Source organism: Phalangium opilio, unplaced genomic scaffold, assembly GCF_054372755.1.
Source record: "Phalangium opilio isolate 3A_F unplaced genomic scaffold, DU_Popi_V2 ptg000017l_1, whole genome shotgun sequence".
Classification (NCBI taxonomy): domain Eukaryota; kingdom Metazoa; phylum Arthropoda; class Arachnida; order Opiliones; family Phalangiidae; genus Phalangium; species Phalangium opilio.
Window position 1 is genome coordinate 5,094,618 of NW_028324151.1, and position 24,676 is coordinate 5,119,293.

The 24,676-nt window shown below is 33.6% G+C and overlaps 1 protein-coding gene and 5 long non-coding RNA genes across 7 annotated transcripts; 4 read left to right on the forward strand and 2 right to left on the reverse strand.

Moving 5' to 3' along the window:
- Positions 1–3,994: 3,994 nt before the first annotated feature.
- Positions 3,995–5,812, forward strand: LOC149702657 (cuticle protein-like). The gene is made up of 3 exons (XM_089866522.1): positions 3,995–4,162; positions 4,897–5,155; positions 5,437–5,812. Exons 1-3 carry the CDS (start codon positions 4,127–4,129, stop codon positions 5,685–5,687), a joined length of 546 nt encoding a protein of 181 aa, XP_089722648.1. The 5' UTR covers positions 3,995–4,126; the 3' UTR covers positions 5,688–5,812.
- Positions 5,813–5,868: 56 nt separating this feature from the next.
- On the forward strand, positions 5,869–24,666 carry LOC149702658 (uncharacterized). The gene is made up of 4 exons (XR_016381793.1): positions 5,869–5,969; positions 6,231–6,304; positions 24,142–24,470; positions 24,549–24,666. It is a non-coding gene; the product is annotated as an uncharacterized LOC149702658 (long non-coding RNA).
- On the forward strand, positions 6,740–7,872 carry LOC149702659 (uncharacterized). Its single transcript, XR_016381660.1, has 2 exons — positions 6,740–6,916; positions 7,648–7,872. It is a non-coding gene; the product is annotated as an uncharacterized LOC149702659 (long non-coding RNA).
- On the reverse strand, positions 10,431–11,956 carry LOC149702660 (uncharacterized). Its single transcript, XR_016381661.1, has 3 exons — positions 11,641–11,956; positions 11,121–11,317; positions 10,431–10,531 (listed from the first exon to the last, which is right to left on the reverse strand). It is a non-coding gene; the product is annotated as an uncharacterized LOC149702660 (long non-coding RNA).
- LOC149702661 (uncharacterized) lies at positions 12,272–14,726 on the forward strand. 2 transcript variants are annotated; one of them, XR_016381663.1, is made up of 3 exons: positions 12,272–12,485; positions 13,176–13,372; positions 13,958–14,726. It is a non-coding gene; the product is annotated as an uncharacterized LOC149702661 (long non-coding RNA). The 2 variants fall into 2 exon arrangements; XR_016381662.1 differs by lacking the exon at positions 13,958–14,726 and having other exon boundaries at positions 13,176–13,505.
- LOC149702662 (uncharacterized) lies at positions 17,303–24,593 on the reverse strand. The gene is made up of 2 exons (XR_016381803.1): positions 24,544–24,593; positions 17,303–17,535 (listed from the first exon to the last, which is right to left on the reverse strand). It is a non-coding gene; the product is annotated as an uncharacterized LOC149702662 (long non-coding RNA).
- Positions 24,667–24,676: the final 10 nt, after the last annotated feature.

The window sequence follows — 24,676 nt, forward strand, 5'->3', positions numbered from 1 at the left end:
GTCTATAGCGCTAGACGTTTTCTTGCACGATGTGTCTGAAGTTGTTACTTTGTTAACGGCTAATTATTACCGTAGACATTCTAGAATATAAATATAATTAACTTCTCAAGATTGCTAATTATTTTCAAGATCATTCATGCATGGGTAATTAGTGAAAAATGTTCAAAATATTCCGTTTTGGCGACATAATTAAGCGCCTGAAAAAAAGAAAGAAAGTTGTTAAATTTTTACGACTTCTGACTAAATGTCGAGCGAATTATTACCTTAAGATAAACCTACGTCATTTCGCGCCAATTTTTAGTAATTTAAGAAGTCGACCTAGACATAAGAGACATAAGTGCATCATGGTTGAAGATTCCAATTTTTTTTTCTTTATAAAAAAAGAAGCGAATCTTAGTGGGTGGTTCAACTAAGCCTTGTTGTGGGTCAAGATCGTGTCGTGAAAGACGTTTTAAACTCTCTTTATAACCTTACCAATATAGGCGTACTTGTTTTAGCAGAAAACAACATAACCACTGGTGAAATATGACTTTAAAAGCGTGTTCACACTATAAGGTGTATTGTACTTTGCCTGAAGAGGCTCGGGTTTCTATATTTGAAATTTTGAAGCTGTAATCCGGACCAATTTGAACAAAACTAAAGGCAAGGACATTGAGAGAGTGGACTGGTTATATTTTCTGAGTAGAGTTTGAATTTAAGAGCTAAGATGTTTTGCTCTATTTGTAATTCCAAGTTTAAATTTAACTTCCTATTTACCTTGCAAGAAGGTGATAAATCGAAGTTAAGTTGGTTGGCGCATGATCATGTGTGTTTCATCCGAATACCATTTTTCACATAACATGGAGAATTTGTACTTCAGATTATGAAGTTCTGCCTATTTTCGGTTTTTGAAAGTTGTGAAAATTTCTAGGACGTCGTCGGCATAATTAGAATATCAGAAGTATTGGGCCTTTACAGAAAAAAGGATTTTGCTATGCAATGGCTAAAAAATATAACTGCACTACAGTCTTTGTCGAGGCCATAAAGGTCCATGATTTATAATCTGAAATCATTTTTTTTTCTAGACAGGGTTTCCAAGGTCTGGAAATGTTAGGGAATTTGAATCTGAAAATTTCCTGCAAATCCTGCTATATTTTCAATTACATTGTTTCTAGTTAAGCTTTTATAATAAATTCTCCAGGTTACATTTATCCAACCGCCACCCTAGAAATTTCCACAGCCTTAAAGGTTATCCACCTTAAATTGTGAATTATTTGTCGAAAGTATTTGTTGGATCTGCTGGCAAAACCGATCTAAAAAAAACCCCTAACATCCGGGCAGGGTATTTTTCAAGGCGAGTCGCTTCTGCTATTAAAGGAGACCACCAGGCTATTTAAACCAAATTTAAAACACGTGGGTTTCACTCTGTACTTCATAAAACACACCAAGTGATAATTTTATCGTATAATGATTAGTTCGTCCAGTGAGGACGTTCTCGTTGGTTCGTCCCAGTTCGTGTCTACACACTTGAAACTCGCGTGTTCGTAGGCTTTGGCTTTACTGCACCCTCGCTTGGTCACCCTTGAAAAACTGATTCGAACCGTGTATCATTTAGCTTCACGGAGAAGAAATTTAAAATCGTTTTTCACCCACGTCTATTCATTCCAAAAAGCATTCTCCACCCTTTTGGTTTATAACAACTGAAACTTTTTGAGGTCCTTGTTCCGAGCCATAGATCAAGTAGGGAGAAGAGATTGACGCATATAGAGTGATATTTTCCTTGTAGTCTGCTTGAATAATTGGAAATTGAACTTCTATATGTATAGTTTCTTCAAATTGTGAAAGGGTTGTTATATGTGTATACGAGTTATTGGAGCAAGGGGTAGAGCACTTCCTTGTTTAAGGACGATATGCAGTTAAACTGATTCAATCCGATTGGATCATGTCTTGATTGGGTATATCTCGTTTAGATTACGCAAATGTGGTTTAGATTGCATAAATCTGGTTTATATGTGTGAATCTTGTTGAGATTGCATAAATCTGGTTTATATGTATAAATCTTGTTGAGATTGCATTGCATAAATCTGGTTTATGTGTATAAATTTTGTTGAGATTGCGTAAATTTTTGAGATTACGTAAATTTTTGTTAAGATTGTATAAATTTTGTTGAGATTTTACAAATCTCGGTGAGATTGCATAAATCTTGTTGGGATTGTATAAATCTTGTTGGGATTGTATAAATCATGTTTTGAACGGTATAAATCATGTTTAGAACGGTATAAATCATGTTTAGAACGGTATAAATAATGTTTAGAATGGTATAAAGCATGTTTAGAACCGTATAAAGCATGTTTAGAACCGTATAAAGCATGTTTAGAACCGTATAAAGCATGTTTAGAACCGTATAAAGCATGTTTAGAACGGTATAAATCATGTTTAAACTGTTTTAGTCATTTCATTCAGTTTATAAGGTAGTCTATCCAGAAGTGTTATTCCCCTTGCACTGAAGAAGTTTTTAATTATTTTTACCAAATATTTTCGATTAGCTCTTAAGGCTATATATCTCCAAAATATTTTCAGGTATGTTAGATAATTATCGGTTTTACCCTAAAAGATGTTCTTTTTATATACATGTATAATATCGTTGATTAAATCAATTTTTGATGATTTGAAATCTACCTACGTCCGTTTTAACTTTTTCTTCTTTTTTTTTTTTTTTTTTGACCAATCATAGTATCAGAAGCGGAATGAGGTTATGAACCGCTATTTACGTGATGGGCCGAAAACAGTATTTAGATTGGATAAGGGGACATACGAAAATAGGAGGGTATTTTTGCCAACCTACACTCGACGAACGTAATGATAATTTTCACAAATCAATGCGTGGACAATAATGAGTGTCTACCCTTTTCAAGGACGTCTAAAAAAGGAAAAATACTAGCTTGAAGTATCCCTTTAATTTCGGAGAGCTAAACTTTGCCAATAATTATTCGAAAGAAATGTAGATCCTATAAGAAAAAAGGTGGTAAAACATTGTCACTTTTGTATACCATTAACGAACGATCATTTTGGAGTGAAGTGATTGGTTTCAAGGCGGCTCGATTATTGCCTGATTTTGGTATAAATAGTTAGAACTGCGCTTTACCAATAATTCTTCAAAAGAAATGTAGATCTGATAAGAAAATAGGTGGGAAAATTATGTGAAATTTGTATCATTATCTATTTGAATTTTAACCGAAAACCTTCTGAGTTTGAAATTACAATTTTTCGTCGATTTAGTCAGACCCACCAGCGTTTAATCAAATATTTATTGATTAATTTAACGGAATATTTAACGTTAATCCCCTTAAGCTATGATTTTATGCGTTCAATAAAATACTTAATTCCAGTAACGTTCAGACGTGGAGTCACATATTAAAGAGTTTGTGTGGCTTGGGAGGACCAGTGTACTAAATCATGTTAGCAAGGTCTTGTTATGATTGATTGATACCCCTTTATATAATTTCTCCAAGGTACATCATGGTCGGTGATACACGTAGCCTGTGGGATTGGGTAAAGCCTCACCAGTGTAGAAATGGCATCCAATATCATCTTTCCATAGATCTCAATACAATCAATGAAGGATAGTGCCATTACACTCGATACCTTGTCGAGACACTGACATATCTCAAAAGAAAAAATTGAAAATTAAATGGTCTCGTCTTTTTTATGTAAGTGGGTGTGATAAATTTTTCGTAGGTTTAAGTCTAACTGATGGTACCATTTTTCTAACCTCCGCCCTCCCCCTTCTGTTACTAAAAAAACTGAAGGACCATTCAGCTTCTTCTAGTTCTGATGGTCACGGCACGGACCGTGGACCCGCCTTTTAAAACTCTCTGCTTCGAGAATGTACTAACGCGAACCAAGAATATAATTGTAGATTTGACCTGGGGTAACCCTTCATAGAAAAAAAGGTATTTTTTTCTCCTTTCTGCTGTTGGTGCAAAGGGGGGATGTTACCAGTCATCTTCTGGGGGCTCCTTAAAATATAAAAGCACGGTGTACCACTCTATCAAATCCCAAAGTGTCTTAGACGCTCTTGGTCTATGCCATAAGTGTCCGGCGATTAGAAAAATTGAGTTTTGTTTTGAACTTTAACGAAATAAATATGTACTTTTATTCTGCCGTTCTTCTGCTGTTGGTCGTAAGTTTGATTTTTGTTGAATATTAAATGGACTTTAATTACTTAATACGTATTAAATTAAAGTGATCAAATGGTCAGGGAAAACTCGGACGATTTGAAAATTATAATGGGTTCTGTAGTAATCGTGTGTTTTCAAGTTCAAATCATGAAAATTTAATCGAAATACATCTTAATTCCAAATTGTTGCATAAAGTTAATTCCATAATCCACCCAATCAATCAAAATCCGCATAAATCAATGTTTTTGGGGCCTCTAATATAATCGTATCGAGGTTGTATCTGGTTCATGGGGCCCTCGATGGGAAATTATTTCTCAAATAACTTAAAGTTAAAGCATCTTTAGAAACAGAAGGAATTTTTAGCTTCCAGAATATGGGAGTTGTAGATCTTGTACCACCGGTATGGGGTACCATTTCCATGATATAAAATACTTACGCCTAGAGCATCGCGAACTTGTTTACAAAGTGAAGAGTTCAGGGTGTGTTAGAGAAAGTCGAACCTCAATTTTTTTCCTTCTCTTTGCGTCTCCCGCGGAGTAATGACAGAGAGAGTGACTAGTAACATGACATCATCTATAGAAGTTACAAAAAACGCCTTCAAAAAATAGATTACTCTTTTTCTTACGTGGGTCAACCCCTTTACTTTAAGACAGCCAATTTTTGGGTAGTATTGGTGTTTACGCGTACGTTTCCACTAACCTCCCAGCCTGATGTTTATGTTTATTGTATTTTGTAGTCGACAACCTTGCTTGTGCAAGAATGTTCAAGTACCCCGAGCCATTCTAGACCCGCATTTTTGACACCAATTCATACAACCACAAACTACCAAGCTGGCAAAGTTTACTCCTTCGCTTACGATACAAGGGGACAACCAGGAGCCCAAATGTTCAGGAAAGAGACACGGAACGCCAATGGGTTGGTAACTGGGTCTTATGGCTACGTCGATCCCAATGGTCACTTGAGACAAGTTGATTACACCGCTGGACCTAAGCTAGGTTTGTTCTGTTTTTGAATCTTGTATTTTTGCTTGCTTAATGACCGTGGAACTGAAAATATAACTACTATTGCTTAATTACATCTCCCTAATTACGATTAACGTTCAATGAACTAGTTATGGTTTGTGCCAGAAGTCTTTAAGAGTTCTTGGTAAAGAAGTTCATGCATGTCAGACTTTTGAATCTGGTTTATTTCTAACATGAATTGAGTTGAAATGAATGCGAAAAGTGATTTGCAATGCATTATTTTGAGTTTCTTGTTTTATATTTTGGGCTAAAAGGTTTCCAAGCTCGTGGGGACACTGGCGTAGATTACGAGACTCTCAAGGCCGCGAATCAAATAGCGAAATTGGCTCCTCAGCCGCCCACGGCTCCACTGTCACCTCTGCCTCCACCATCCGTCGGACTAAGTCTTCTCTACCCACAGTATCCCCAGGTCCATTACCCACAGTACTCTCAGGTCCATTACCCCGTGAAAACTGTGCCATATTTGGGTCTCGGACGACCCATCGTTTACTACATCCAGCAGTAACTCATACCGGCCCCTTTTATGACTTGTTGTCCAAGTCTAATTCAAATTCAAATTTTTTCATCTCGTAATAATTTATATCGGACTTCATGTTTGTTTTTTGAATAAAAAAATTTGTTGAGCAATAATTGCTTATGTGTTTTGTCCTTTGTTTTGTTAATTATGAAATTATTCGTGCAAGTTAGTAATGCAACCTACCAAGAACTTCAAGAAGTCAAGTAAAAGATGCCTTTGGCGTTCAGGGGCACTTGATCAACGCTTCTTTCTGTGGAATGTTAATGTTTCGTAAGTGTAAATTATATAACTGTCTTTAATGGGGATAAGAGGTGGATTTTAGTCCTTTTGAGGTATAATATAACTTAGTGTAAAGTTAAGTTGAACTTTTTGTATAAGTTTAAAAAAAATTAGTTTTAAACCACGCGCTACATTTCATTAAAAGTTTCAATTCAATTCTCAAGTTCACCATTTTTTTATTCTCAAATTAAGGTTAGTTTGTGAATGGACGGGTGTAAGTGTTTAATTTTGATCCTATACTTGTCTTTTCAGTAACCATGTAACGAGACGGGACCCGCGGTTTGGACGTTTCTCTTCATCCCCCCATCCTCCTTGCATCATGAAAGGTAAGACTCTATTTACATATTCTCAACGCTACATAAGCTTTCAGTAGTAACAGGGTCACAAATATATTTAAGGCAATTTAATTAAACTTCTGTTTTTACTCCATTAAAACTACTCAACGGAAATATTACAACGGTTTGTGGTTTGCCGTTTTCAACTGCAATGAACGTAATTTCGTTAAATTGACTTGTCAGAAATAGGGCACAATCTCATTTTAGGAGTAGTAAAGCGTAATTTTTGTTCTTCTGATCTGTTCCAACCTGAATAATTGAAATTCTAAAAGCTCATTTTGTATACATAGGTTACAGACTAGGAGGATTCATACCATTTACACAGTGAAAATTTACTAAGTGGAAGATTGAAATGGGTGTTCAAATTTCGTGCTATACAATGACGTCATGCGTACGTGTCGGCCTCTTACGGAAATATACGAAACTAATAACACAAATTGAAAGTTTCAAAAATATTTCATTTTACTTTTCAGAATAATTGAGATTTCACCCTACAAAATACAGAAATTTTAATCATAATTTTGTAAACAAACTAATCTTGAAACCCCAAAAGATTCTCTGCAAAGAGGACATTCTTTCTGATAAAAATAATAATATAAATTAGTTAGTTTGAATAACAATTAAATTTTGTTATTGTGTTTTTATGCTGTTTTATTCTGTTTGAAGCTGTTTTATTGTATGTTTTCGCCGTTTTATTGTGTTTCTATGCTGTTTAAAGTGTGTTTATGCTGTTTAATGTGTGTTTATGATGTTTTATTGTGTTTTATACTGTTTATTGTGTTTTTATGCTGTTTTTCTGTGGTTTATGTTGTTCTATGCTGTTTTATTGTAGTTTTTGTGTGTTTTATTGTAGTTTCTGTGCGTTTTATTGTAGTTTCTGTGTGTTTTATTGTAGTTTCTCTGTGTTTTGTTGTAGTTTCTGTGCGTTTTATTGTAGTTTCTGTGTGTTTTATTGTATTTTTTTTGGGTTTTATTGCAGTTTCTGTGTGTTTTATTGTAGTTTCTGTGTGTTTTATTGTAGTTTCTGTGTGTTTTATTGTAGTTTTTGTGTGTTTTATTGTAGTTTTGTGCGTTTTATTGTAGATTCTGTGCGTTTTATTGTAGTTTTTGTGCGTTTTATTGTAGATTCTTTGTGTTTTATTGTAGTTTCTGTGCGTTTTATTGTAGTTTTTGTGTGTTTTATTGTAGTTTTTGTGCGTTTTATTGCAGTTTCTGTGTGTTTTATTGTAGTTTTTGTGTTTTATTGTAGTTTCTGTGCTAACTAAAGCATTCCAACTATTATAACTAGTATTATGTCGATAATAAGTGAAAAATGAACTTTTCTAATTTCAAAGAAAAATACAAGCATCTGCCGCATCATGAGCCTATTCAAGTCATCTTCCCAGTGCCAAGCAGAGGGGACGGGATCGACGCCATTCAGTGATAAAAGAGGGCTTCTCATATCACACGCCGCGAGCAAGTTTCAACGAAGTTTACTTTTTGTTTTTATATCTATATACTTTTGTTTATACTTCATAAATGTACTATAGAATAAATAAATTGTTCGTCGATTTAATGTATCTAATTTCTTATTCCTTTTCTTGTCAATTAAGTTACAGCAGGCATATATAGGATTTTAAAATGCATTAATTAGATTAAAAAGGATTGAGAATATGGGATAATTAGAGGTGCCCGGTAATCACTTTAGCACTGTTAAAGGCAGCGCATCGAGGGGCTATTCACTAATGAAAATTTTCTTTTATTGCTGATTTTTATTGACGCTTTTAAAAAGGATAGGGATTCATTGGTGATTTAAAATGGATGGGGTTTAATGGTTGCGTCTAGATTACGAGTAATCATCGAGGGGCTACTCACTAAAAACTCGTTAGCGATTTTAGACGGGATTGGGATTGTGGTTAACTTAGGGGCTACGGGTTGTTATTATTTTACTAGTTATGAACGGATTATTAATCATTCACACATTTGCCGCTAGGGGCGCTGTGTACGTAATTACGTATTTACTGACACCTAAAAACATGATAAAATTCTGCCAGACATTCGTGTAAGCAATAGATAGTTCATAAATTGCCGCTAGGGGCGCTGTATACGTAGTTACGTATTTAATGACATCTAAAACATGAATAAATTTGCCGCTAGGGGCGCTGTATACGTAGTTACGTATTTACTGACATCTAATACACGAAGAAATTTGCCGCTAGGAGCGCTGTCTATAATATTATATAGGCCTAACGGTGTGTTCTCTAATTTGAATTAGCGCCCACGTCACACTTCGAAGCGCCCCCAACGACGGAATATACGATAAAACTCGGACGCTACTTGTCCAGGTTTCTTTTCTATCTGCGCCGGCGACCAGTCAACATCGTTCCATGATCAACTCCTCGTAATCCTGACTTACGAAGCCAGTATAGACCCTTAAAGAAAATAAACAAGCTGGACACCTTATATCGCCGAGTCGGCATTTTTTCAATAGAGTACCAACGCCATCTAGTGGCGAAAGGTTTCGTTGAATAAATTATAAAAACTTTACTAAGCCTTTGCCAAAATCTAAAACTGTGTAATTTCAATTACAAGCTTTGGAAATCTCCTTACCTTTCTACGATTTGAGACTCCATTGCGAAAAACAACAAGGTAATTACGTTGTGAGCTTTTGATAAAGCGAAATCTGCTCTAAAACAGTTCCTAAATCACTTTCACCTGAAACTTCAGTTCCCAAGTTCCGCCATTAAATTTTTAAAGTACACTTCCTTGCCACTACTGCGCAAAATCGGCCCATAGCCGTCTAAACCAATCAGATTAATATACTGATTACCCAGAATGCTCTGTCAATCCTCAAAAGACGGTTGGGAAATTTGAACGATTTTCTTTAAGGGTCTATTGGATGGAAAGCCACGTTTTACGCCGACGGTGGGACGTGACTCTAAGCTCTCCGCCATTGAATGTCCATTAGAACGTTGAAATCAACGCGAAAGGTTAAGCCTAGTACGGTATGTGTGAAAGTCTTTCAATAATCCAAAGTCATCCAGCTAGCAATTTATTATTTTATTTAATCGCAGAGTTTAAATTATTTAGGTAGAGTTAATTGTTAGTTAATTATGTTTATTTATTGAAAGTTAACTACAATATGAAGAAATTTCCAGACACGAGGTCAGTTAGACAAGGCTTAATTTAGAACATCTTAAATCAAGTACTTGGGCTCATATTAGGGGAAATTAAATTCCTTATCTATTTTAAATAATAAACCTCGACTGTTAACAAATTAGGTCTCATTTAACGGCGCGAAACTATATTACCTAAAATAAGTAACGTATGGTTTAACGGGGCCAGATTAGGTTGCACTAGGCTAGGCTGAACCTTTTATAAAAATTTATCCGGGCCTGGCACTAATCTCTAAGTTTTTACTTTATGCCGTCGTTTTAATTTAAATTAACGAGGGTATTTTAGAATTATTACGCGTAAATTATAGATTTGAGATTCTAAAATCTCATTCGAGGCAGTATTTAATTATTTTAGATAATGAACTACGGTCTTATAATAAATTAAATGGTTTAAATTAATTAGGGTTAACTGTTAATAAGTTTTCATTAATTATGGAGATTAAGCCAATTTAATAATTCTAAAATGAGCCACGAACGCGAAGTTAAGGCTAGAGATTTTTAATTTATATTTACGTAGTTTTTTTCTTAAATTATTTTAATCTATGGTATTGTTTCCGTGAGTTATTATTTTGTTGGGACCTCGAGTAGCCATTTAATTCTGATATGGAAATTGCTTAATATTTAGGGCAATTCTTACATTATATTTATGGGAATATTTTACTTGGTTTTTTTAAATAATTATTTTGCTAGAACCTTAAAGTAGCCCTTGAGTTCTGATTTGGCTTAATATTTAGTGTGATTTTTAAATTTGGTTTTCGGGAATATTTTACATTTTTCTTCAATAATTTACGGAAACAAATCCATAGATTAAAATATTTTTTTGTTAGGCCCCTCTAATACTCATTAATATTTGTTATTAATATATTTTCATTTTTAGACGCGATGACGTTCTTGGATATTCTGTTGCTGGTCATTCGGAGAAGTTTCCTACCAGATGATTTCAACCTTTGTTAGAGACGCTCATTCCAGATGACATCTTCTTTGGATTTGCGATACAAGATGTTTTCAACCTGTGGTGGCCATGCAATCATTCTCTACAAAAATGCGATGAACATCAGCGAATCTAGAAAATTCAAATTTTTATTAGAATTATATTTGCAACTACTCAATTTATTTTTACACGTTCAAGTTTCGTTTTACGGAACACTTTTTATTATTTTTTGTTGAAAATTTTTGTAAACACCTTATTTTTTTACTTTTTGTTCAATAAATTATGCCTTAAACCACTTTTTTTGTTTTCTTAAAAATTATTTGATTAAGAGGGAAGGTTTGAATTTTTTAGCTCTAAACAGATAACCTATTTTTTGGGAACCCTCTTTTAGGCTTCTTTTAGCTTATATAAGAAGCTTAATGATAAAAGGATCACTTTGTTTTAAAAATTAAAAAAAAATTAGTTTTATTGCTTAAAAAAGTAGAAAAAAAGCCTAAAAAGGACCTCAAAAATACTACCCTAAGTCCAGACCCTAAAAAATTCAAACCATCCCCCATATCAAAACTTTTTTAAGAAAACAAAGAACGTGAGGCAAGGCAAAACTTTTTTATTGAGAAAAAAACAATTGAGGTGTTTACAAAAATTTTGTACAAAAAAATATTTAAAGTGTTCCATAAATTAAAATTTGACCGCGTAAAATTAAAAGAGGTAGGCTAGTTACGGATTAAATTTAAGAATAAAATTAAGTCCATTGGCGGAAAAACTTGACGTTCCAATCAGATTGAAGGCCTCGTGTTTCGCAAATCCAAGAAAGATGTCATCTGGATTGAGGGTCCTTAACATCGGATGAACTTCCAAGTCTACTTGAAAACGTCTCTGAATGACCAGCAACAGCTTATCCAAGAAAATCATTCGCGTCTAAAAATTAAAATAAATTAATTACAAATATTAAGGCAATGCTACTTTAAGCCTAACAAAATAATAATTTACCGAAATAATCCCATATATTTAAATAATTAGCAAAATACTGGCGATACATTGATAAGAATTTTTTTTAATAATCTAAGTTAAATTTCTTAAGCCTTGTTCAAATGTCTTAACCTCGTGGTCGTGGTTTATTTAATTTTAATTCAAAATTATTATTTAATAGACTGACTTTACGTAAATAATAATAATTAACTGCCTGTTTCATTAAAACTACTTTATTCATTAAAACAATAAGCTATTAAAAAAAGGCTTACATTTGCTGCGCATTAACAAGTTTGTTCATTCCAACACGACCTCGCTGAATCGATTCCAAAAGAACATTCAATGGCGGAAAAGAGCTCTAGATTCTGGATTTATTCCTTGACGGCGAAAAGAAAAATGGCTGATCGACGGCGAAAGGCCTGATTTCCAAGAGCTGAGCAGGAAACGATCTTGACTCCACGATGCCAATCGAAGAAAGAAATTTCGGCCGGTTACTCAAGAGCAAAGTTCTCTCCCGCAAAATTTACGCCCACAAGACGTTAAAAGCATACGACACTAATTGGAGTAATACCATTTTTCCGTTGGCCTATTCCATGGAGTAATTTTCTTGGAGAGAGAAGGAAACTTTCTTTAAAATTCCATAAAATTTGGTGTCTCCTACAATAATGCTCCATACCTTCCATTGTCCTTTTCCATGGAGTAGTTTTTATGGAGCGAAAATGAAAGTTTCCCTAAAATTTGGTGTCTCCAAAAATATTGCTCCATACGTTCCATTGTCCTTTTCCATGGAGTAATTTCTTTGGAGCGAAAATTACTTCATGGAATATGCCAACGGAAAAAGTTGAATTTACACCAATTAGTGTCGTCTGCTTTTAACGTCTTGAGGGTGTAAATCTTGCGGGAGAGAACTTTGCTCTTGAGTAACCGACTGAAATTTCTTTCCAATATTGGCATCGTGGAGACAAGATCGTTTCCTGCTCAGCTCTTGGAAATCAGGCCTTTCGCCGTCGATGAATAAATCCTGAATCTAGAACTCTTTTCCGCCATTGAATGTTCTTTTGGAATCGATTCAGCGAATTCATGTTGGAATGAACAAACTTGTTAATGCGCAGCAAATGTAAGCCTTTTTAAATAGCTTATTGATTTAATAAATAAAGTAGTTTTAATGAAAAGGCAGTTAATTATTATTATTTACGTAAATTCAGTCTATTAAATAATAATTTCGAATTAAAATTAAATAAACTACGACCACGAGGTTAAGACATTTGAACAAGGCTTAAGAAATTTAACTAAGATAATTTCTTAGCAATAATAATAATAATAATAATTAAAGCTTTATTGGATATCCCTGTTCAGTCGAAACTGGTTTACAAAGGGGTCCGTTAGTTAAATTAATTGTTAAACATTAAAAATATGCTGTTTTACATCTCTCTTAAACTCATTAATGTTAGCTATATTTTTTATATCACATGGTAAGTTATTCCAAGATTGGATTCCCCTGTTTTTTAAACTTTTCAAGTTGGTTGTCGTTAATTTTGATGGCAGAACAAAGGTTTTAAGATTTATGCGGGTATTATAGTTATGATCGACTAAATGAAACATATCAAGGATATACTTTGGCATTTGATTATTATAGATTTTATACATTAGTACTAATAGCTGATATTCATATTCTTGAGTATTTTGCTAATTATTTAAATATATGGGATTATTTCGGTAAATTTTTATTTTGTTAGGCTTAAAGTAGCACTTATTTTAAAATTAGGCATTGCCTTAATATTTGTAATTAATTTATTTTAATTTTTAGACGCGAATGATTTTCTTGGATAAGCTGTTGCTGGTCATTCAGAGACGTTTTCAAGTAGACTTGGAAGTTCATCCGATGTTAAGGACCCTCAATCCAGATGACATCTTTCTTGGATTTGCGAAACATGAGGCCTTCAATCTGATTGGAACGTCAAGTTTTTCCGCCAATGGACTTAATTTTATTCTTAAATTTAATCCGTAACTAGCCTACCTCATTTAATTTTACGCGGTCAAATTTTAATTTATGGAACACTTTAAATATTTTTTTGTACAAAATTTTTGTAAACACCTCAATTGTTTTTTCTCAATAAAAAAATTTTGCCTTGCCTCACGTTCTTTGTTTTCTTAAAAAAGTTTCGATATGGGGGATGGCTTGAATTTTTTAGGGTCTGGACTTGGGGTAGTATTTTGAGACCCTTTTTTAGGCTTTTTTTTACTTTTTTAAACAATTTAAGCTTGTTTTAGGCTAATTTTTTTCCAAAACAATTTGATAGTTTTATTTTATGATATATTAGCTAAAAGAAGCCTAAAAGAGGGTCCCCAAAAAATAGGCTATCTGTTTAGAGCTAAAAAATTCAAACCTTCCCTTTTAATCAAATAATTTTTAAGAAAACAAAAAAAGTGGTTTAAGGCATAATTTATTGAACAAAAAGTAAAAAATAAGGTGTTTACAAAAATTTTCAACAAAAAATAATATAAAGTGTTCCGTAAATTGAAGTTTGAACGTGTAAAAATAAATTAATAGTTGCAAATATAATTCTAATAAAAATTTGAATTTTCTAGATTCGCTGATGTTCATCGCATTTTTGTAGAGAATGATTGCATGGCCACCACAGGTTGAAAACATCTTGTATCGCAAATCCAAGGAAGATGTCATCTGGAATGAGCGTCTCTAACAAAGGTTGAAATCATCCAGAGCTGTGCTAATTAATTAGTTAGCTAATTGGATTTCTAATTAATTAGCAACATTTACTAATTGAAAATGGTAATTGAATTTTAATTACCTTAGTGCTAATTGAGAAGTAATTCTAATTAATTAGTATGAATCGGAAAGGTAATTATCTAATTAAAATTTAATTAGATTTAGGATTAACTAATTAGCCAATTTAATTTTCAATTAATCTTTTACGCCAATTTGTTGTAAAAAATTGAGGAATTAACTCATGATTCATCTATTTGAATAAGAAAAAGCTTTATTATATCAATGAGGAAGCCTTAGTGCTACTCTAAATTTTTCAGCTCCTCAAATATGAGAGAATACTAGTACTAGTAGAATATTTCGTAGTTCGCAACTGCCCCATTTCGAAATTTCGACTGTTTTACCTACTCGAATTAAAAGCAGTGCGCATGTATTTACTACTCAGGAGTCCATTATAGGAACTGTGGCAAGAAAATGAAGAAATGGGACAAATTTTAACATGACGGAAGGCTCGAGGCTTGTCTTATTTTTCGAGAATAATTCTTGGCTTCCGTACCCGTTTTTCAATGGCATTGAAAGATTAAACTTTGCATTACCAAAGTACTAAATCCATGGGCACTTTTATACTTTTATGTTTACTTATGATTTCTTTTTTACCTTAATTAGAAAATATTAATTCTAATTAATTAGTTTGATAAATAAATGTCTAATTTCTAATTGAATTGAATTAGTTTCTATGTCTAATTGCTAATTGGCTATTTAATTAGTTCATAAATATTTCCCTAATTGCTAATTGGCCAATTAATTAGTTCAAAAATATTTCCCTAATTGCTAATTCTAATTCAATTAGTTGTCAGCTAATTAGCACAGCTCTGAAATCATCTGGTAGGAAACTTCTCCGAATGACCAGCAACAGAATATCCAAGAACGTCATCGCGTCTAAAAATGAAAATATATTAATAACAAATATTAATAAGTATTAGAGGGGCCTAACAAAAAAATATTTTAATCTATGGATTTGTTTCCGTAAATTATTGTAGAAAAATGTAAAATATTCCCGAAAACAATTTAAAAATCAAACTAAATATTAAGCCAAATCAGAACTCAAGGGCTACTTTAAGGTCCTAGCAAAATAATTATTTAAAAAAACCAAGTAAAATATTCCCATAAATATAATGTAAGAATTGCACTAAATATTAAGCAATTTCCATATCAGAATTAAATGGCTACTCGAGGTCCCAACAAAATAATAACTCACGGAAACAATACCATAGATTAAAATAATTTAAGAAAAAAACTACGTAAATATAAATTAAAATCTCTAGCCTTAACTTCGCGTTCGTGGCTCATTTTAGAATTATTAAATTGGCTTAATCTCCATAATTAATGATAACTTATTAACAGTTAACCCCAATTAATTTAAACCATTTAATTTATTAAATAGACCGTAGTTCATTATCTAAAATAATTAAATACTGCCTCGAATGAAATTTTAGAATCTCAAATCTATAATTTACGCGTAATAATTCTAAAATACCCTCGTTAATTTAAATTAAAACGACGGCATAAAGTAAAAACTTAGAGATTAGTGCCAGGCCCGGATAAATTTTTATAAAAGGTTCAGCCTAGCCTAGTGCAACCTAATCTGGCCCCGTTAAACCATACGTTACTTATTTTAGGTAATATAGTTTCGCGCCGTTAAATGAGACCTAATTTGTTAACAGTCGAGGTTTATTATTTAAAATAGATAAGGAATTAAATTTCCCCTAATATGAGCCCAAGTACTTGATTTAAGATGTTCTAAATTAAGCCTTTTCTAACTGACCTCGTGTCTGGAAATTTCTTCATATTGTAGTTAACTTTCAATAAATAAACATAATTAACTAACAATTAACTCTACCTAAATAATTTAAACTCTGCGATTAAATAAAATAATAAATTGCTAGCTGGATGACTTTGGATTATTGAAAGACTTTCACACATACCGTACTAGGCTTAACCTTTCGCGTTGATTTCAACGTCCTAATGGACATTCAATGGCGGAGAGCTTAGAGTCACGTCCCACCGTCGGCGTAAAACGTGGCTTTCCATCCAATACTGGCTTCGAAAGTCAGGATTACGAGGAGCTGATCAAGGAACGATGTTGACTGGTCGCCGGCGCAGAGAGAAAAGAAACCTGGACAAGTAGCGTCCGAGTTTTATCGTATATTCCGTCGTTGGGGGCGCTTCGAAGTGTGACGTGGGCGCTAATTCAAATTAGAGAACACACCGTTAGGCCTATATAATATTATAGACAGCGCCTCTAGTGGCAAATTTCTTTGTGTATTAGATGTCAGTAAATACGTAACTACGTATACAGCGCCCCTAGCGGCAAATTTATTCATGTTTTAGATGTCAGTAAATACTTAACTACGTATACAGCGCCCCTAGCGGCAATTTATGAACTATCTATTGCTTACACGAATGTCTAGCAGAATTTTATCATGTTTTAGATGTCAGTAAATACGTAACTACGTACTCAGCGCCCCTAGCGGCAATTTATGAACTATCTATTGCTTACACGAATGTCTTGCAGAATTTTATCATGTTTGTCGGTAAATACGAAACTACGTACTCAGCGCCCCTAGCGGAAATTTATGAACTATCTATTGCTTACACGAATGTCAAGCAGAATTTTATCATGTTTTAGATGTCAGTAAATACGTAACTATGTACACAGCGCCCCTAGCGGCAATTTATGAACTATCTATTGCTTACACGAATGTCTGGCAGAATTTTATCATGTTTTTAGGTGTCAGTAAATACGTAATTACGTACACAGCGCCCCTAGCGGCAAATGTGTGAATGATTAATAATCCGTTCATAACTAGTAAAATAATAACAACCCGTAGCCCCTAAGTTAACCACAATCCCAATCCCGTTTAAAATCGCTAACGAGTTTTTAGTGAGTAGCCCCTCGATGATTACTCGTAATCTAGACGCAACCATTAAACCCCATCCATTTTAAATCACCAATGAATCCCTATCCTTTTTAAAAGCGTCAATAAAAATCAGCAATAAAAGAAAATTTTCATTAGTGAATAGCCCCTCGACGCGCTGCCTTTAACAGTGCTAAAGTGTAAATCCTTTTTAATCTAGTTAATGCATTTTAAAATCCTAAATATGCCTGCTGTAACTTAATTGACAGAAAAGGAATAAAATGAGATTCGTTAAATCGACGAACAATTTATTTATTCTATAGTACATTTATGAAGTATAAACAAAAGTATATAGATATAATAACGAAAAGTAAACTTCGTTGAAACTTGCTCGCGGCGTGTGATATGAGAACTTGAGAAGCCCTCTTTTATCACTGAATGGCGTCGATCCCGTCCCCTCTGCTTGGCACTGGGAAGAAGTAAGACGTGAATAGGCTAATAATGCGGCAGATGCTTGTATTTTTCTTTGAAATTAGAAAAGTTCATTTTTAACTCATTATCGACATAAACACTAGTATTAATACTTGGAATGCTTTAGTTAGCACAGAAACTACAATAAAACACAAAAACTACAATAAAACGCACAAAAACTACAATAAAACACAAAAACCACAATAAAACGTACAGAAACTGCAATAAAACGCACAGAAAGTACAATAAAACACACAAAAAATACAATAAAACGCACAGAAACTGCAATAAAACGCACAGAAAGTACAATAAAACACACAAAAAATACAATAAAACGCACAGAAACTACAATAAAACGCACAGAAACTACAATAAAACGCACAAAAACTACAATAAAACGCACAGGAACTACAATAAAACGCACAGAAACTACAATAAAACACGATAAAACAGCATAGAACAGCATAAAACAGCATAAAAACAAAATAAAACAGCATAGAACAACATAAACCACAGTAAAACAGCATAAAAACACAATAAAACATCATAGACACACATTAAACAGCATAGAAACACAATAAAACAGAATAAAACAGCATAAAAACACAATAAAACAGCATAAACACAAATTAAACAGCATAAACACAAATTAAACAGCTTAAAACAGAATAAAACAGCTTAAAAACACAATAAAACAGCAGAAACACAAGTTAAACAGCTTAAAACAGAATAAAACAGCATAAACACACATTAAACAGCATAAAAACAGCTTTAAAACACAATAAAACACAATTAACAAACAAATAGAACAATAAGGTAACAAATTAAACAATAAACGAGCAAATAAGAGAATAATTGAATCCAAAAATCAGATAGATAAAGATTAATTATGTTAAATTGGACAAGAAAAATCTACAATCTGCACTAGAACTCTATAATCTACTTTTGATTCAGCCCTCTCGATACCTTTTAGTATACCGTCACGTGATTACTGTCACGCGCTTATTTCAAAATCAAATTAAGTCTACTTTTCTACCTCTCCGAGTGACAAGGACTATATCTGAGCATAATTTTCTGTTATTCAACGAAGGCGACGAAGATAAGATACTCATTTTCGGAACTGATCGGATGGTTGGGAGAATCTGTTCTGCTCAACGCATATGCATGGATGGAACATTCAAGGTTCACCTGCACTATTTTATCAACTCTTTACATTGCACCGTCTCGTTAAAAAAAAATATTACCTCAGCTATTTGTATTGCTACCAGATAAATCTCGCGAAACTTATGATCGTATGTTTCGCGCCATAGAAACAATCGCCGCAATCCGTGGTTTATCTTTCAGCCCTGCAGAATTCATGTGGTGCCATGGTGACAACGCGGATGCAAGAACGAACAATGATTGTGAAGGCACACATAACAAGTGGAACAAAGCGTTGAAGGTCCCTCATCCCGACATCTATGAACTCATACAGTTTATGAAAAGAAAAGAGGTCCATCAAGAAATTCTAGGAGAGCGATAGCTCTCTTAGATAAGACCTCATACCGACTTTAATGTATAAGGATGGTTTTTTGATTGGTTATAACTTTTTTTGTATCGTATTAACTGCTTTGAAAAAATTCCACAGAACTACAATTCGGGCCCTCAATATGTGGTTAAAATTTCAAGAAGATCCACCCATTAGTTTATTGTATGAAAAATAAAGTTGCTAAGGGTGGTTTTCATTTCCATAAAATTAATCAGCCCTTTTGGTGAAAAAGTTAAATTTTCCCATAGAAATAACATGGAGTTTTTTTCAAATTTAGCCATTTTGTGGCCACCTTTTTGACATGAAATATTCGTTTGTTGTGTTTGGGAACGGTTTTATATCAAAATTTAAACCTTTTTCTAGGACCATTTTTAAGGTTTTTGAGAAAAATTAATTTTAAGTATGTTTAATTTTAAATTTTAAAAACTACCCCAATCTGCGATATTTTAGCATTTATACACTGTTTTATTAGGAAATATCAGCGAGACCAATGTTGGCCTTTTTTAACGTATAGTTGCCTCATAATAATCCGATTGTTTCTTCTTAATGCCTTTTGGTTGGAATGGCCTATCGATAGTGAGATAAGACGGCTTTAATATTGCTGCAGTGACGTTGACGCGGCCGCTACAGCGACGCCATCAAAACACACGGGTCTAAATTGTCGCGGATATAGTCAAATTCAAACTAGCTTAATGGACATTTTAACTTTTCCCTGCTAATTATTCTGGATTACCAATAAAAGATAATTAAACTAGACTCCCAATTAAAGATAATTAAACTAGACTCCCAATTAAAGATAAAAAAACTAGATTACGAATTTAAATAATTAAAGTAGTTTACCAATTAAACGTTCTTAAAATAAATTATCAATTAGAGTTAATTAAACTAGACTACCAATTAGAGGTTATTAAACTAGATTACGAATTAATGGTTACTAATTAAATTACGAATTAATGGTTACTAATTAAATTACGAATTAATGGTTACTAATTAAATTACGAATTAATGGTTACTAATTAAATTACGAATTAAGGGTTACTAATTAAATTACCAATTAAGGGTTACTAATTAAATTACCAATTAAGGGTTACTAATTAAATTACCAATTAAGGGTTACTAATTAAATTACCAATTAAGGGTTACTAATTAAATTATCAATTAAGGGCAATTAATCTAGATTATCAATTAAGGGTAATTAATCTAGATTACCAATTAAGGGTAATTAATCTAGATTACCAATTAAGGGTAATTAATCTAGATTACCAATTAAGGGTAATTAATCTAGATTACCAATTAAGGGTAATTAATCTAGATTACCAATTAAGGGTAATTAATCTAGATTACCAATTAAGGGTAATTAATCTAGATTACCAAATAAGGGTAATTAATCTAGATTACTAATTAAGGGTAATTAATCTAGATTACCAATTAAGGGTAATTAATCTAGATTACCAATTAAGGGTAATTAATCTAGATTACCAATTAAGGGTAATTAATCTAGATTACAAATTAAGGGTAATTAATCTAGATTACCAATTAAGGGTAATTAATCTAGATTACCAATTAAGGGTGATAAATCTAGATTACCAATTAAGGGTAATTAATCTAGATTACCAATTAAGGGTAATTAATCTAGATTACCAATTAAGGGTAATTAATCTAGATTACCAATTAAGGGTAATTAAACTAGATTACCGACGACTGGTAATTAAACCAGATTACCGACGACTGGTAATTAATTCAGATTACCGACGAATGGTAATTAAACCAGATTACCGACGACTGGTAATTAAGCTAGATTACCGACGACTGGTAATTAAGCTAGATTACCGACGAATGGTAATTAAGCTACATTACCGACGAATGGTAATTAAGCTAGATTACCGACGACTGGTAATTAAGCCAGATTACCGACGGCTGGTAATTAAGGTAGATTACCGACGGCTGGTAATTAAGGTAGATTACCGACGGCTGGTAATTAAGGTAGATTACCGACGGCTGGTAATTAAGCTAGATTACCGACGGCTGGTAATTAAGCTACATTACAGACGAATGGTAATTAAGCTAGATTACCGACGACCGGTAATTAAGCTACATTACAGACGAATGGTAATTAAGCTAGATTACCGACGACCGGTAATTAAGCTAGATTACCGACGACCGGTAATTAACCTAGATTACCGACGACCGGTAATTAAGCTAGATTACCGACGACCGGTAATTAAGCTAGATTACCGACGACCGGTAATTAAGCTAGATTACCGACGACCGGTAATTAAGCTAGATTACCGACGATCGGTAATTAAGCTAGATTACCGACGACCGGTAATTAAGCTAGATTACCGACGACCGGTAATTAAGCTAGATTACCGACGACCGGTAATTAAGCTAGATTACCGACGACCGGTAATTAAGCTAGATTACCGACGACCGGTAATTAAGCTAGATTACCGACGACCGGTAATTAAGCTAGATTACCGACGACCGGTAATTAAGCTAGATTACCGACGACCGGTAATTAAGCTAGATTACCGACGACCGGTAATTAAGCTAGATTACCGACGACCGGTAATTAAGCTAGATTACCGACGATCGGTAATTAAGCTAGATTACCGACGACCGGTTATTAAGCTAGATTACCGACGACCGGTAATTAAGCTAGATTACCGACGATCGGTAATTAAGCTAGATTAACGACGATCGGTAATTAAGCTAGATTACCGACGACCGGTAATTAAGCTAGATTACCGACGACCGGTAATTAAGCTAGATTACCGACGACCGGTAATTAAGCTAGATTACCGACGACCGGTAATTAAGCTAGACTAACGACGACCGGTAATTAAGCTAGATTACCGACGATCGGTAATTAAGCTAGATTACCGACGATCGGTAATTAAGCTAGATTACCGACGACGACCGGTAATTAAGCTAGATTACCGACGACCGGTAATTAAGCTAGATTACCGACGACCGGTAATTAAGCTAGATTACCGACGACCGGTAATTAAGCTAGATTACCGACGATTGGTAATTAAGCTAGATTACCGACGACGACCGGTAATTAAGCTAGATTACCGACGACGACCGGTAATTAAGCTAGATTACCGACGACCGGTAATTAAGCTAGATTACCGACGACCGGTAATTAAGCTAGATTAACGACGACCGGTAATTAAGCTATATTACCGAGGACTGGTAATTAAGCTAGATTACCGACGACTGGTAATTAAGCTAGATTACCGACGACTGGTAATTAAGCTAGATTACCGACGACTGGTAATTAAGCTAGATTACCGACGACTGGTAATTAAGCTAGATTACCGACGACTGGTAATTAAGCTAGATTACCGACGACTGGTTATTAAGCTAGATTACCGACGACTGGTAATTTAGCCGTATTACCGACGGCTGGTATTTAAGCTAGATTACCGACGACCGGTAATTAAGCTAGATTACCGACGACTGGTAATTTAGCCGCATTACCGACGACTGGTAGTTTAGCCGTATTACCGACGGCTGGTATTTAAGCTAGATTACCGATGGACGCGCAACGGCCTAGGACTTTTTCTCCCATATTTTCTAAAGAATTTTAATTAATATGAAGACTGAAGTGACAGATATTAATAAAATCTGTCATTGTAGACAAAGACTGGAAAGTGTAAAAGATAAGGTTTGAAAATGAACTGCCTGAAGTAACAGATATTAAAATTTTCACTTTTGAAGACATCATTATAAAACATCAATTATTTTAAAAAATTCTTATCTTACTTTTTTTCACCAAAATTTCATTTTCCCAAAATATTTTTCAGCAATATTTACCAAGTATTTTGTCCTCAATAGTAGTTGTCACCTAGAAGGGTTTAAGGGATATTAGCTTGGTACTGGTTTTACTTTCAACTAACATTTGATTCTGGGAGATTCAAATGCTTGGATATCTGAAAAGATTTCTCTTGAAGAGTTTAAATTTTTATATTTTGAAATTGAAAATATTGCGTAGCGGAAAATAATATAGGCCTTTTCTTTGTGATTTAGTTATTAGTGTCGAAAAGATCTGTAGATTGATCGTGATCTTTGAGAGCAACACAGCACGTTAATATTTAATACTTTGAAAGCTTTACAATTTAAGAATATGTTTTGTAAAGTTTTAATACGGTTTATATTTTGTAAGCTCTCAACGATTTTCTCACGATATAGGGTCAATTTTCTACCTAATTTTAAATTTTTGATAAAAAATAAAATGTAAAGCCGTAGTATTTTTAAAATAACGCGCATGTTCCTTTTTAAAATACTTTCCCGAAGTAATTTTGGTGAAAAAAAGTAAGATAAGAATTTTTTAAAATAATTGATGTTTTATAATGATGTCTTCAAAAGTGAAAATTTTAATATCTGTTACTTCAGGCAGTTCATTTTCAAACCTTATCTTTTACACTTTCCAGTCTTTGTCTACAATGACAGATTTTATTAATTGAAATAGACTCTATGAGCCGTTTTCACTCTGTTAGACCACCTCTAAAAATGTTTCGCGATCTTGAAAACAAACGGAACATTCTAAGAGAACAATTGGACACCGGCGCTAAAACACCCGAAGAGTTTTTGGAGGCAATAAAATATGGTTTTAATTTAGAATAGTAAAATGTATACGATACTTATTTTAATTTTGGGAGAAATAAATATTTGGGTTAAAAATCATTGGGAGAAATAATTTTGGGTAAACTGGGATTGGGATAAGTAGCGTTTGGGAGAACTATTTTGGGGGAAATGGGACTAAATCATAATTGCTTGTGTGTTTTGTCCTTTGTTTTGTTAATTATGAAATTATTCGTGCAAGTTAGAAGTGCAAACTACCAAATAGTCAAATAAAAGATGCCTTTGTATTATGTTGGCGTTCAGGCGCACTTGATCAACGCTTCTTTCTGTGGTAATGTTAATGTTTCGTAAGTGTAAATTATATAACTGTCTTTAATGGGGATAAGAGGTGGATTTTAGTCCTTTTGAGGTATAATATAACTTAGTGTTATATTATATTACATATTCTCAACGCTACATAAGCTTTCAGTAGTAACAGGGTCACAAATATATTTAAGGCAATTTAATGAAACTTCTGTTTTTACTCATTTTGTATACATAGGTTACAGACTAGGAGGATTCATACCATCAGAAGGGAATAAGAGAGAAGGGACACACTTTATATCTCCATAATGCTTTACACTCGTAGCAACAGTCTTACTAACCTCAAATCAACTACCCTTCACTGATTGGCTATCTAACTTCTGTCGTAGTTGTGACGTCAGATAAGAAGGTGATGTCTCGGTTGACGTATAAAAAGTAGTTTTGTTTACAACTTTACATTGAAGGAGATAAAAATGGCCGAATTTCATGTTGATAAACGAAATCAAGCTGTGCAATTAATTTCGATGCACGGGTATTGAGAACATACCAAAATCAGATAATTTGAAGGTAATAAATAGATGAAACTAATTATTCTGAACTAATATTAAAAAATAAAAATTATTTTCAATAAAATACATACTTGAGGTTATAATTACACAAGAACGAAACATCGTCAGCCCTAAGCCTTTGGAGAATGAAAATCTAGCAGACAAATAGGCCGCCTGATACCGCGCCGCCGCGGAGAACTTTAAGAACTATATTTGCAGTAAATT

Coding starts and splice junctions, on each gene's coding strand:
- LOC149702657 (XM_089866522.1), top strand. CDS start 4,127: ATGTACTTTTATTCTGCCGTTCTTCTGCTGTTGGTC. Junction 4,163..4,896: donor CCGTTCTTCTGCTGTTGGTC/GTAAGTTTGATT, acceptor TGTATTTTGTAG/TCGACAACCTTGCTTGTGCA. Junction 5,156..5,436: donor CACCGCTGGACCTAAGCTAG/GTTTGTTCTGTT, acceptor TTGGGCTAAAAG/GTTTCCAAGCTCGTGGGGAC.